The following is a 14,248-nucleotide window of genomic DNA, read 5'->3' on the forward strand; positions in this document are numbered from 1 at the left end:
GGGAGGGATTGCACTGGGAGTTATACCTGATGTAAATGACGAGTTGATGGATGCTGATGAGTTGGTGGGTGCAGCACACCAACATGGCACAAGTATACATATGTAACAAACCTGCACGTTATGCACATGTACCCTAAAACTTAAAGTATAATAATAAAAAAAAAGATTAAAAAAAACAAAAATCATGTGACTCATTAGCAGTAAGTCAAGCCTGTAGCCCGGCTTGTCACCAGGGCTGTTTTCTTCATTACATCACCGTGTCTCTTCCTCTTCACTGCCTGCATGACTGTGTCTCGGCAGTCGATGGATACAGCACAACATTGCCAGCTTGCCGTGTACAAGGAGGATCTGTTTCAGATATTCCATGGAGACACTGGCTGGAGGATTGCTGCAGAGTCCCAGGAGGCAGGACTGCCAACGGCACTGGGCTTTGCAGCCATGCACCTGCAGCCCTCAGGCAGCACTGTCCATTGTCATACGAGTGTGCAGGTGTCAGGCATCGCATTTGCTCACCCCAGTGACAATGCACAGCAGCTATAGGCAGATCTCGGGCCAGAGAGCCACTGAGTGGGCCTTGCAACCTCTGCTGCCAGCACGGGCTTGTTCCTTCAACACTGGTGGGGAGAGACACACTGTCATCAGGCCCAAGAAATACTGCCCTCCCCATCCTGTCCCCGGTCACTGGGTGCCCACAGAGTGTCCCAGAGGAGGGAGGGAGGGACCCTGGTTCAAACGGCCTGTTCTCAGACATGCAGCAACGGACCCTTGTGAATACTTACCCGATCATCAGGGGAAGGAGACTGTTTCTCCTGGATTCCCTCAAGATTCCTCTGAGTGACAATGTGATGTCAGTCACCTGTGTCTTCTTCAGAATATCATATACACATGAGGTCTCCAGGAGCCTCCAATTGCATTATTTTCCTGGCTCTTACAGTGGCAAGTAAACCTTATCCTGGGTTCCTCATTACTGAGACTTTTCTTGCCTGTTTTGTTAGCTTATGATTTCTTCTAGGACTTCCTCCAACAGATTACACTTAAGTGTCTACCTCCGTCTCAGGAAGTTTTAAAAATGTTCAGCTAAATAAAAGAGGTTGATTTTCCCTGGAAACTAAATACCCATCAGCCTCACTGAATTAATAATTTATGTATTTCTAAAAACGAAGTTTTATTAATTAAATCAAAATTTCATTGTAATTTAAAATAATCTTGTGGTCTTTCTCCATGTGTCTGAAGCCAGTAATCACCCTTATTGTCCTGTGAATTCTGATGTTGCAGTGACCTGCTAGCTTGGTGGATAAACATTTTCTCTACTAAGGAGCAGGAGGCTTATTAAACTGTCCTAGATTAGACTATTCTTTCAAGATCATTGATCAGTGGAAAAACAGAATCTGGATGCTAAAAACTGTGCCCATGTGAATGAATTTACCCCTGTCTTTCGTTGAGCTGTCCCCTGAGTGTTTGTTCCTAGGTTTGTTGGCTGCATTTGCTTAATTTTTATCTTGTGATTTCATTGCGAGGTGTAGTTGAGTGGGTATACTTACAGCTTCTGCTCTTGTCTGAAATATCATTTAGAAACCTGATCACACCCTGCACAAGTATGCTTGTGAGGCATACTAATTGAATACCATTTGAGCAGGTGCCTCCGAACGCTGCCCTCCTCAACCTTGCTCAGCGGGAATGTTCGCTTTTTCATGTGCTGATTTTAACATAATCTTTGGTTCACAGTAACAGAGAATTGTGTTTGAAAAAACGCAGGGATTGAAGGGATATTGACACGTACCTCGTCACCATCTAACACTCCATCTGAGGAGCAAGCGTTCCTTCCTCTCATAACTTTGTCCTGGTGACACTGAATTCATCCTTGTAGACCACTTTCTTCCCAGACTGGGCAGTTCTGGCTTTTGCAAAGTTCCTCATCAGCTAATTTAAGTCTACTTCTTAAAACTTCCCCTCTGCTGAATCTCATTCCACCTTTTATGCAGCAGTGTCCACTGCGCTTTCTGCAATGATGGAAATGGTCTACAGCTGCGCTGGCACTACCCACATATGGCTCTTGAGCACAGGGAATGTGGCTGGTCTAACAAAGGAACTCAATTTGTAGTTTTCTTTAATTGTAATCAACTTAAAATTACATAGGCCATACGTCGCTAGTGGCTACTCTGTTGGGCAGTACAGTTCCAAAGCAATGCTGAGTACTTAACGACCTTCAGACATTTGCAGACAGCTCTCCTATCCACATCTTGAGTCTTCTTTGGCCCAGCTGACCGAGTGTTTCAGATCCTGCCTCCAGAGTCCTTCCTGTCTCCAGACTTCGTAACAGCATGGTCATCCTTCATTCACCTCGTTAGATATCTGAAGTAATGATAGAAGTAATCGACTGAGTAAATTAGTGAATGAATATGTGATTTTAACTCTTCACATAAACCTCATCCTAGCTAATCCTCTTGTCTTCTTTATAAGCTGAGGTTTTTGATTTTATGACCATGGGTGGGAAGAGAGTATGCAGAGGATAGGACCAAGCAAGGTCATGTTTTCTTTAGTAACCACATCCCCATCTGTTTCCCAGTTGGGAAAAATGTAAACCATTTTGCTCTCAGGTGCCACTGGTTAATTACAATAAGATGTACAAAGCAAGGCAGACGACCCTGCTGTGATAGCAGGGATAGCCACCTGTTTGGCAGAATGGCCCAGGGAAGCATCTCTAGTCATTCCAATTCCAAGAAAGCACCTTGAAGTAGAGATGATGCGAAACCAACCTGTAAATCGAAACCTATTTTTTATTATTCAAAAATTACAACCTAGTCTTCTTCTGAAACTTATTTTTTATGCTTTTACATCTCCTACAACCTTACACATAATTTCTAGTGTCTTTTTAGAACCTCTCAGTATTGTAGCATTGAATGCATTCTCAGCAGTGGGTATGGTCCGTGTTATTTGTGCATTTGAAGTTGAAGAGCTAAGCTTAAAAAATATGCCTTTGTTTACTAATAAGGTAGATACTATTTTGTTGTTGTTGTTGTTTGATATGGAGTTTAACTCTTGTTGCCCAGGCTGGAGTGCAATGGCAGGATCTTGGCTCACCACAACCTCTGCCTTCCGGGTTCAAGCAATTCTCCTGCCTCAGCCTCCCAAGTAGCTGGGATTGCAGACATGTGCCACCACACCTGGCTGATATTGTATGTTTAGTAGAGACAGGGTTTCTCCATGTTGGTCAGGCTGGTCTCGAACTCCCGACCCCAGGTGATCCGCCCACCTCGGCCTCCCAAAGTGCTGAAATTACAGGCATGAGCCACCGCGCCCAGCCGATACCATTTTTTACTCAAACCAAAAAATACGTTCTGCGAGTAAGTGATTATTGACTATCTACTGTATCTCAGCCCATAACGATGGCCTCGACAAGGAACGAGATGGCCACAGTCAGTGTCACCCACTGGATGAGAGCGATGAGTGTGGTGAACCAAGAAGTGTGGCCATGGCACTGTTCTGGGATACAGCCGTGAGGGAAGCAAGCTTAGACTAGGGAGCAAAATCAACCTACGATGAGTTGGTTGTGCCTTCCTTTAAGCATCTTGGCATTTGCTGTTGGCATTGAGGTTATAGACCGGTGGTGCAAAGATGAGGCCACAAGGGCCATCGGAGAAGAGGGAGGAGAGCCCAGTGGCTAGAAACTGGAAGGACAGCCACACATTTCCCCCTCTGATTCTTTAATTCACCCACGACGTATGCCCATGGTGAGTTCTTAAATTGCAGGCTTTTGGTACCGGAAATGAGCTCTTGCTAGAGATTTGAGAGGGAGTCAAATCATGGGTCTAGCCCTAATGATGGCAACTGATGGTGAGGATGAGAGTTGTGACGGTGCTGGTGGTCATGAGGAGGATGAGGATGACGAAGAAGAAAACAGCAGTAACAAGGACAATGATGAAAACCTGCTAATTATGGTGCTGATGCCAGGCATAATTATGGTAGTCATAATGATCATGATCCAAGTAGGACTTACTGTCATTATTTCTCAGTGGCTTCTCTTTGGGAAGAGAGTGAGATAATTAAAGTCTGGAAGGAGACAAGAACAGGGGGCGTGCAGCTCCTCAGATCCAAGGGTCCCGCCCAGCTGCCCGCTGGGAGTGAAACTATCAAGATTAAGGGCTATGCTGTTTCAGCAGCATTTCCACCGTCTAAATATAAACAGCCTCAGGCCCTGATCCAGCAGAAGAGACCACAGCTGCCAAATGCATCGCCAGCTGCAGGCCCTGGCTGGGTTTCTTTAGGGGAAAAGGCCGTCCCGCCATGGACAGGTTCCAAAAGGCATGAGCCTGCAAATAGAATTTGAGGTTCAAGGAATGCTAGACTATGCCTCTGTGTTCAGGGTCACAGAGTCAGTCTGAAGGGAGCAGGATGAGGACTTGGGGGCCCTGCCTGAAGGGCCTGTGCTCTCTGCCGGTACAGACAAGGGCCTGATGAGATTGTAGAACAGTGGTGGCTACTGCAGTGGTGCCACCTGCATAGGAAGACAGAAATCTAGTGGGGATGGGCAGGGGCCAGGCTCCCCGTGCTCTTGCAGGCACCCAGCTCTCGTGGCCCCTCAGTCCCAGCTACAGATGGACTTTGAGATCTGATGACAAGATCTTCTGTTATACCACCTCTGGATCAATGGCGTCATCATCAGTGCCCCAGCTAACCAGCAGGTATGGGCCAGATAAGGCTTGACTGGTCCACATGTCCATTCTAGCTTAAGACACTGCTTGTCTTGACTCAGGGAAAGAAGGAAATGGAAGAAGAAGAAGAAAGAAGATGCATTTAAAACATATTACCAAACTAACGCCGTGAACACATGAAATGTCAGCCTTTTGATTCCCTCCTGATCCTTGCCAGTACGCATCCGTTTATCCAGGCTGACTTACTCAGCCCTGAACATGCGCCAGGCGCTCTCGCAGGCACAAGGAATACTGTGGTGGACAGAACCGTGGAAGCCCCTGCACTCATGAATCTTACATCCTGCTGGAAAGACCGCCCATAAATAAATGTGTTTATCACGTGTCAGGCAGGACACGTGCTCTACAGGAACGTGATGTAAGGTAAAGGACAGGGAGCAAAGGGGAGTGTCTGGGGGAGGATGGCAGGGATGGCTTTTCGAGGAAGTCACATGGAAACAGTGGCCCAACAGACACAGGACAAGGTCCTGTGATCCGAGGAGGAGTCTCAGGGTGGAGGGACAGCGAGCAGGCCAGCACGGCCACAGGGCATGCTGTCCAGGATGAACAAATGGAGTGATGTTTGAACATGTCATCTGGGAAAACTGCACACGGGGGCAGGCTCACAGCCACATTTTCCCCAGCTGATCTTGCTTCCTCTGTTACCAAACCACCCTCAATACAGCATCGCAAACTGAGCAACAGAGGGAGGACACAACTAATACCCCATTTGGCAGGCTGACTGAAGGCTGTTGAAGAAAGAGCAGAAACACATGGTAATCCTCACAGGCGTCACCCAGGCTGTAGGCGGAGCCATCGTGGGACAAGCAGGAGGCTGGAATGGAGCTGGGATGGGAAGGAGCACAGGCCATCAGCTTTCCTGGCCCCATGTAATTGTGTAATATCATCACAGCAGGGTAGGATGCCCTGTGAGGGCACCTGACAGGTGTTACAGATACTGCACATTCATCAGCATTGCCCTACCAATGGCCGTATTTACATCAGGCATAAATGCAGTTTACTGCACTCCGTGAGAATCAGAAATTAATAGCTCCAGTCCAGCTAGATTCTGATTTCCTTGGCAGGAGGAAGGCAGAACAGCACACATCTTGACTGGATAATCATGCATTTTGCATGGTTAATCATTCTAAGGGCAGGAAAGCTTCCTTCCTAGGATCACAGAGAGCTGACTTTCTCTTCTATGAATCTTTGAAAAACCAGACAGATGGGATTTTACCTTAAGAGTGAGATTTGTGCTCATACTCTGTGCTGCTCAACTTATGAACTGGTCTCACTTAGATGTTGGACTATTGATTATCAGCTCTGGCAAGCTCTTTATTCAGAATCTTAGGACATGCATATTAAAAAAAAAAAAAAAAGTCCTACATCCTCTCTTTGACTTGGTTGTCACCAATGTGTGTCTAAATAGGATGAAAAAATGCATCCCATGTTCAGAAGAACGGGCTTCAGCCTCAGAACCCCAGTCCTCCCGCCAGCTCTGGGGCAGGGGAGCTCCTGGCTGCACCTGAGCAGTCAGTCTGGAGAACATGCGCCCTTTCCATATGCGTGGCTCTGTTCTAGGCACTGCGGGGAGCTCAAACAGAAAGAGAGCAAACCTCCTGCTGTTCAATCAGAGACCGAAGTCATACTCCCAAATAATCAAGCTAGTGAACTGGATGGCATTTGCACAGCGAGATCATGTACTGCAATTATAGATTGTCGCCATAAAGCTTTTGAGAGCAATTTAATAGTTAATAACATCCTAATTATATGATATGAGTAATCTGTGCTCTGAAAGCAGCCTACATATAGGCAGAAGAACCACGAGGAGCTCTCAAAGAAAATATGCCATATATTCAGGCACCTGGGGAGCGATTTTAGAAATCGTGACCTTCCAAGGCAGTTGATTTTGGTTGTTCTTTAAAGGATCACTCTAGGAGTCCGGTTATTCTTATGGGTTCCCTGGTCTAGATGACCCTCATGGAGGATCTGCTCATCTTGCATTATTAGAAAGGGCAGCTAAGTGGATTGTGGATGCAAATTTTCATGTTGTAAAAACACACCACCAGAAGTCAACCATTCTTATTATGCCCATGTTTAATGCTGTTTCCAAAACTGTACAACAGCTCATGGGTGGAGGGGTTGGGGGGCCTATATTCCTTGCTAGACTCAAGCTCCTTGAAGGTGGGGAATATGTCTTACTCATTACTGTATCCTCAGCTTTTTGCCCCATTGTGCAAGCTAAATAAGCAATGAATGAATCAATGATGAATAAAAGGAAGTTAGTTAAATTCCCCTTAGATAACAATAATTGTCCTTCTCACCCCAGGCCACCTACAGCCAGATACCATTAGGATTATTGAATTCCTACGGTGTTCATTGCCGCTCCAATTCTTTGCCATCTAATCATATCCACTCTTGCATTTCTATTTAACTTCTTAATATACACACCTGATTCCCACCTTTAAGGATCCTGAAGGAACACAATGCCTTATCTTGCTTACCCTCTGCCCTTGGCACACACCACCAAACAATCAAGGGCAAGTTTCGGACGTTGCAGTTGGATGAAATGGCTTTGTGGCTTTCAAACGGAATTCTAGATCTGACCTAGACCAGACCCAGACCCTGCCTGGACGTCAGCCCTTCCCTGTCTCTAGAGAGGCTGTGTACGGAGACACGATGCCCGTCAGCCCTTCCCTGTCTCTAGAGAGGCTGTGTGAACAGAGACACGATGCCCACCAGCCCTTCCCTGTCTCTAGAGAGGCTGTGTACGGAGACACGATGCCCGCCAGCCCTTCCTTGTCTCTGGAGAGGCTGTCTGAATGGAGACAAGATGCCCAGCGGATCATTCTGACCCAGCTCCTAGACCCAGGCCAGGGGCCAGGGTATCTGTGTAAGGGGATTTGTATTTTGATGGACTTCGTGGGTTTTTTAAACCCCAATTGTATCATTATTTTTTTTTCTGGCATTGAAGTTAAGATTTGCATTCAATGGTGATGGATTGTAAAATTGCCCTGCCACGTGGAGTGGTCCTAAACCTCAGGTGGGTAAAGGCTGTTGAGATCCTGTGTCTGTGCTCACGTTGGCTGCTTTGCTTTCCTTTCCTGCCCGACACCGTCCTCTCCGTCTTCCCCTTTTCCGTTGCCATCTTCCTGCCCTTGTCTCCTGCCAACTTCTTCCTTTTCTGCATTCAGCCTTAACCCTTTCTTCCCCTTATGCTTCCTTTCTGGGACTCCCAAACCCAACTGTGCTTTAGAGAAAGAGTCCTGGACTCAACGCCAGGGAAATGCGTGCCCACGTTCCTGCCTCGCTGCCTTCTAGTCTGACCTTGAGAAGGTGATGAGCTCTTGGGCTTCTGTTTTGCCATCTCTCAAGTGAGTCAGTTAGACCATGGATGAAAGACTGTCCATCCTAGGATCTTAAACTGGGTAAGATTTGCGTCAATGTGAGTCATCCCACTGGTGCTGGTTTCAGGTTTCCTTTCTCCACCGTGAGCTGAGTTAAAAACTCTCTATTAGGAGGCATTTCACATACGACTGTCGAGGAGATGGGAAATAACAGTTCCACTCATTTTGCCAAGTAGAAAAGCCCTTGCCTTCTTGGTTCATTCAGCAGAGGGAAAAGTAAGGCAGGCAGAGGCAGGAATGGCCTTTATTTGCAAAGGAGGCTGTGCCTCACTGTTCTTTAACAGGATGCCTAATGAGTTAGAATTTGAGTAGCATGGCTGGGTGCAGTGGCTCATGCCTGTAATCCTAGCACTTTGGGAGGCCAAGGCGGGCAGATCACAAGATCAGGAGTTCGAGACCAGCCTGTCCAACATGATGAAACCCTGTCTCTACTAAAAATACAAAAAAAATTAGCTAGGCATGGTGGCAGGCACCTATAGTCCCAGCTACTCAGGAGGCTGAGGCAGAAGAATCACTTGAACCCCGGGAGGCAAAGGTTGCAGTGAGCCACAATGCACCACTGCACTCATGCCTGGCCAACAGAGTGAGACGCCATCTCAAAAAATAATAAAATAATAATAATAATAGGTTATGCCTCTTAGGTTCTGACATCCAGTGGGACTTGCACTTTGGCACATTTTTCTTTGTACATAAAAACCCTTATCTCACGTTTAGAACAGTGCAGGACTTAACTTTTTCCAGGATTAGGTATTCATTTTAGTCATGAAAAAGAAAAGGGCATTTGACCCAAATTACAAACACTATTGAAGTAAAACTGCCTATTTTTTCCTTCATGCTTTCATTGAAAACCGCAGTCACTGCCCCCTGCTGGATGAGTGTGGAGCTGAGGGCTCTGAGGGATGGAGAAGGAGAGGGGTGACTCATGCGTGCCAGGAATTCACATTCCGGCTGACGCGGGAACACGGGTGGCGTACACACGTTGTCAAGACATTTGAGCACAAGTTTGAGAAAACATGAAAGGATTTCCACAAGTCTTTATGTCCTCTGTATATTAAGGTGTTAAGACAATGGATAGCAAGAGAAAGATGGGGTTTTGTGGTAGAAACTTCCAGAAAGAAAGTTGACACGGAGAGGTCCTCGAAGCAGGAGGCCTCGGAGTACCTTGTAGTTTAAGAAGGAGGGAGGACTCGGGTATCCGGAGACGGGAATGGAATTACCAGAGGTGAGGAGCACTGAAGAAATGGCATCAACACTGAAGAATGTGCTCCTTTGTAAGAATAATGAGCCCTTAAATGCCAGTCTGAATCTTAGCTTGACAAATGAGGCGAATCTGAACCCCTTTGGGAAAATAATAGTACCTTGCTCTGTTTGAGATAAAATCCATGTCTTCTGACTTCTGAAAGGAATTATTGTGTTGGTCCATTTGTTTTATTTCAGGAAATTTTAAAATATGAGGTAGAAAGAAAAGTCTAAAGTATTCTGAAAGTTATTAGCTAATAATTGGCTCATGTCACTCTCAGGTGGTTATATAATAAACTGTCTCAGTATCATCAAATTCTAGAAGTCCAGAAGAAGCAGCCGAGGACTTCTTAGTATTTTGAGGCAGAGGGAAGAACTACAAGAAAACCTCAGGGCAGGAAAATTGGACCTGTTCCAGGCACTGAAAACTGGTGTGATTTGAGTACAGTGAGAGAGAGAGAACGCGAGAGAGACAGAGAGAGAGAGAGACAGAGAGAGACAGTGGGGGCCGGCAGGGGAATGGAAGCACAATTGTGGGTTGGTATCTCCCGGCTCGATGCCTAATGAGTTAGAATTTGAGTAGCATGGCTGGGCATGGTGGCTCATACCTGTAATCCCAGCACTTTGGAAGGTCACGGCGGGCAGATCACAGGGTCAGGAGATCGAGACCACCCTGGCTAACGCAGTGAAACCCCATCTCTACTTAAAAAAAAAAAAAAAAAAAATTAGCCAGGCCTGGTGGCACATGTCTGTAGTCCCAGCTCCTCAAGAGGCTGAGGCAGGAGAATTGCTCAAACCCGGGAGGTGGAGGTTGCAGTGAGCCGAGATCGCACTGCTGCACTCCAGCATGGGTGACAGAGTGAGACTCCATATCAAAAAGAAAAAAAAAAAAAAATATGAGTAGCATATTACTTTGTTAGGGCTGTCGTAACAAAGTACTACAGACTGGGTGGCTTCAACAGTGAAAATGTATTGTCTCGCAGTTCTGGAGGCCAGAAGTGAGAGATCGAGGTGTCTGCGGGATGGGCTTCTGCTGAGGCTATGAGGGAGTGCTGGCTCCAGGCCTCCTTCCTGTGTCTGGTGGTTTTCTGGCAATCTTTGGTGCTCCCAGGTGCATCACTACATCTCCAGCATCTGCCTTCATCTTCACATGGTGCTCTCCTTGTGTGCAGGTCTGTCTCTGTGTCCACATTTTCCCTGTTTACACCGACACCAGTCGTTTGGATAAGGATCTTTTTTAATGACCTCATTTTAACTTGATCGCCTCTGCAAAGGGTTCACCTCCAAATAAAGTCACTTTCTAAGGTCCTGAGGGTAATGACTCCAACATGTCTTTTCTGGGAGGCACAATTCAACACCTAGAAAACAGTTAAGAAAAAAAAGAGAAAATTTGGTAACTGTCTTCTGTACAGACTTCTGTTAAAACAATGAGATGTGTATTTACCAAAATCAGGACCAAATTATAGGCCAGTATTCATATATGAAACTTCTTTCATTTCGCATGTGCACTTAAATTTCCAGTCCTGATTTTCATACCAAGAAACATGGCCAAGTCATCACTTCATAAAGGAAAAACCATTTTGGAAGGTAAAAAAAGACAATTACTGATTGAAACAGTCTAACATTGAACTTCTAGATGTAAACCATGCCAAGCAAACTTTTTTTTGGGTAATGTTATTTATTGCAGACAGCCCTTGGGCATTGTGTAGATCCCAAACGTGGTGAAATGTGAGCTCCCAGATCATCGCTCAGTTTCCAGCCGCCATCCCGAGTTTGTTGGTGTCACTGATTCCGAGAACAAAACACTGGTGCATGAAATTAACAACCTTATAAATAGACGACAGCACGTCTGTTAGACAAAAGGCTGCAGTTATCCCCTGGAAACAATCAAACACAATTCCAGTAAAAGTCTTGCCAAATACCTCTTTGTAATTCAAGGAACCTAACAACAGACGATATGTGGTGCCTCCTCCTTTATGTTCTGGAACTCAGTGCTGCTGCACTGTAACTGAGAACAGGCTAGTACCATCCGTAGGCATATTTAAGCATGCAAGGAAGCTCAGAGAAGTTTATAGGGTGGTTGTTTTGTTTTGTTTTTCATGGTGCTTTATGTCATTGTTAATTTTATAAAGTGTTATTTATAGTATGTTCACCCTTAGGGACTTCACCTTGAAACCACCACCTTTAATGCTGATGATGAGTGCTCCCATGGACCTTGGGTTAAAAGAGCCAAATGGTATAGATGCCCTGGGGAGAGATTGCTATTGGCCCTTGGGAGAGAGCCTGCAGCTGTGGTTTCAGCTCTCCCAGTGGCAGAACTGGATGGTAACTGCACCTTCTTCTAAGGGTGATACATTTTGTGAGTGTGCGTGGTGTGAGTTTTCTGCCAGCATCTTTATAGAGCAATGCACACTTGCAAATAAATACAACCAAAGTCAACAAAAGAGCATATCGATGCTTTGGTACAGAACTCAGCAGTCTCCCCTCTCTGTAGCATAAAATTCAGGGAAAGCAAAGGCCCCACAGTGGGGACAGATGGCCCCACATAGGTCTGCGGACTGCCATTCCATTTTAAAGTTATCAAGTACTCTCATACCGTTTACCTCTTTTACTTCACAAAATCACTGCATAAAGTAGACAGGGTAGAACATATTATCCTCACTTTTTATATGGAGACAATGTGGCTCAGGTGACGAGGTGAAAATTTGTGGGTAAGGCAAGAACTTTTTTTCTTGCTCAGCCAGTTCTCTCTACTCAAGTGGACTTCTTTTTTTTATTATGATTATACTTTAACTTCTAGGGTACATGTGTACAACATGCAGGTTTGTTACATCTGTATACATGTGCCATGTTGGTGTGCAGCACCCATTAACCTGTCATTTACATTAGGTATATCTCCTAATGCTCTCGCTCCCCGCACCTCATGAGAGGTCCTGGTGTGTGATGTTCTCCTCCCTGTGTCCAAGTGATCTCATTGTTCAATTCCCACCTATGAGTGAGAACACGCGGTGTTTGGTTTTCTGTCCTTGTGATAGTTTGCTCAGAATGATGGTTTCCAGCTTCATCCATGTCCCTTCTAAGCTGACCCCACTCCTTACTTTTGTCGTAGGCACACACACACTGAGTAAAATGACTGAATCTGGGATCCAAAATGTTCTCTTCAGTCCCTCGTGTTTTGTCAAACTTTCTTCTCTGCTGTGGCGCTTCAATTCCGTTCTTCTCCATAAGGTCTATCGTTTTCTTCATAAAACTTTCTCCTGGATGGCTCCAGTCCCAACTAAAGCTATCCTCCTATTCCTGGCTTACTCCAATTTCCTAGCTCTTTTGGGAAATGTAAACTTTATGGTGTCATATTCCTTTTATGTAACTTCTTTTTTCTTTTCTGAGACGGAGCCTCACTCTGTTGACCAGGCTGGAGTAGAATGGCGCAATCTCAGCTCACTGCAACCTCTGCCTCCCAGGTTCAAGCAGTTTTCCTGACTCAGCCTCCTGAGTAGCTGGGATTACAAGCACTTGCCACCATGACCGGCTAATTTTTGTATTTTTCGTAGACACGGGGTTTCACCGTGTTGGCCAGGCTGGTCTCGAACTCCTGACCTCAGGTGATCCACCCGCCTTGGCCTCCCAAAGAGTTGGAATTACAGGCGTGAACCACCATGCCCGGCCCTTTTATGTAATCTCTTATCCTGTCCCAAAGACAATTTTATAAAATAATAATAACTAGCACTTTTGAGTGCTTAATAGGTGCCAGTCACCATGTTAAAAACTTTCTGTACAGTGTCTCCTTTAATCTTCACAACAAACCTATGGTGGTAACTCTTACAGTTCATCACCATTTTATAGATGATGAAACCAAGGCTAAAGGAAATACAACGAAATGTCCAGGGTCACTTGGCTGGATATTTGGGAAGCCAAGTTGGAAACTAGATCTACTCATTTTCAAACCTTGTACTTCTTTTAAAGTAATGGCATATTTGGTTTGTTGTCATGGTTTAATCATGAAATATTTTAAGTGTACAGAAAAGTACAGATGGCATTACTTCAAACCACTTGTGGCCAGGCACAGTGGCTCACACCTGTAATCCCAGCACTTTGGGAGGCTGAGGCGGGTGGATCACCTGAGGTTGGGAGTTTGAGACCAGCCTGATGAACATGGAGAAACCCCATCTCTACTAAAAACACAAAATTTGCCAGGCGTGGTGGTGCACACCTGTAGTCCCAGCTGCTTGGGAGGCTGAGGCAGGAGAATCGCTTGAACCCTGGAGGCGGAGATTCCCGTGAGCCATGGGACTCCAGCCTGGGCAACAAGAGCGAAACTCCGTCTCAAAAAACAAAAACAAAAACAAAACACTCACATCCGGAACGCTCAAATTTAACAAGTGTGATCTATCTTGGTGAATGCGTCCAGGGTCTCGAAGGTGTGTATTCTGATGCACTTAGGTGACCTGTTGTAAAGTATGTCAATTCGGTCAAATTAGTTGGTATTTTTGTTCCAGTCTTCTATTTAATTACTTTTGCTATGAATTACTGAGTAAGAAGTATTGAAATCTCTCATTGTGTTTGGAGGTTTGTCTAGTTCTCCTTTCAAATCTGTCAAGTTTTGCTTAGTAAATATTGAAGCTCTCACAGTAAGCACATACACATTTAGGATTTTCTTGTCTTATCATCGAATTGACCCTCTCATCATTATGAAATGTCCCTGGTAGTATTCCTTTACCTCTGTTAATATTCTGTGTTCTTCAGTCCATTTTTTTGATAACAAGCCATTGCAGCTTTATTTTGATTCGTATTTGCCTGGCAGAACTTTTTCCATCCTTTTACTTCTAATCTCTTCATATGTTTACATTTAAAGTATGTTTCTTATAAATAACATGTAGTTAGGTCTTGCTTTTTTTCTCTTTCAGCATGACAATC

General features: G+C 45.2%; 1 protein-coding gene across 10 annotated transcripts in view; it reads left to right on the forward strand.

The window, feature by feature from the left end:
* Positions 1 to 14,248, forward strand: part of DPP6 (dipeptidyl peptidase like 6) — a 1,140,747-nt gene that overhangs the window by 837,551 nt on the left and 288,948 nt on the right. Inside the window, exon 7 of one of the 10 annotated variants that reach the window (XM_023225456.2) lies at positions 179 to 1,103. The exons of the other annotated variants lie outside the window; for them this stretch is intronic. Coding sequence (XP_023081224.1) covers positions 179 to 521 — 343 coding nt within the window. The 3' untranslated portion in view covers positions 522 to 1,103. Of the gene's footprint in view, positions 1 to 178; positions 1,104 to 14,248 lie in introns of those variants that run through there. 10 annotated transcript variants of the gene reach the window in all.

Source organism: Piliocolobus tephrosceles, chromosome 8 (assembly GCF_002776525.5).
Source record: "Piliocolobus tephrosceles isolate RC106 chromosome 8, ASM277652v3, whole genome shotgun sequence".
NCBI classification, from domain to species: domain Eukaryota; kingdom Metazoa; phylum Chordata; class Mammalia; order Primates; family Cercopithecidae; genus Piliocolobus; species Piliocolobus tephrosceles.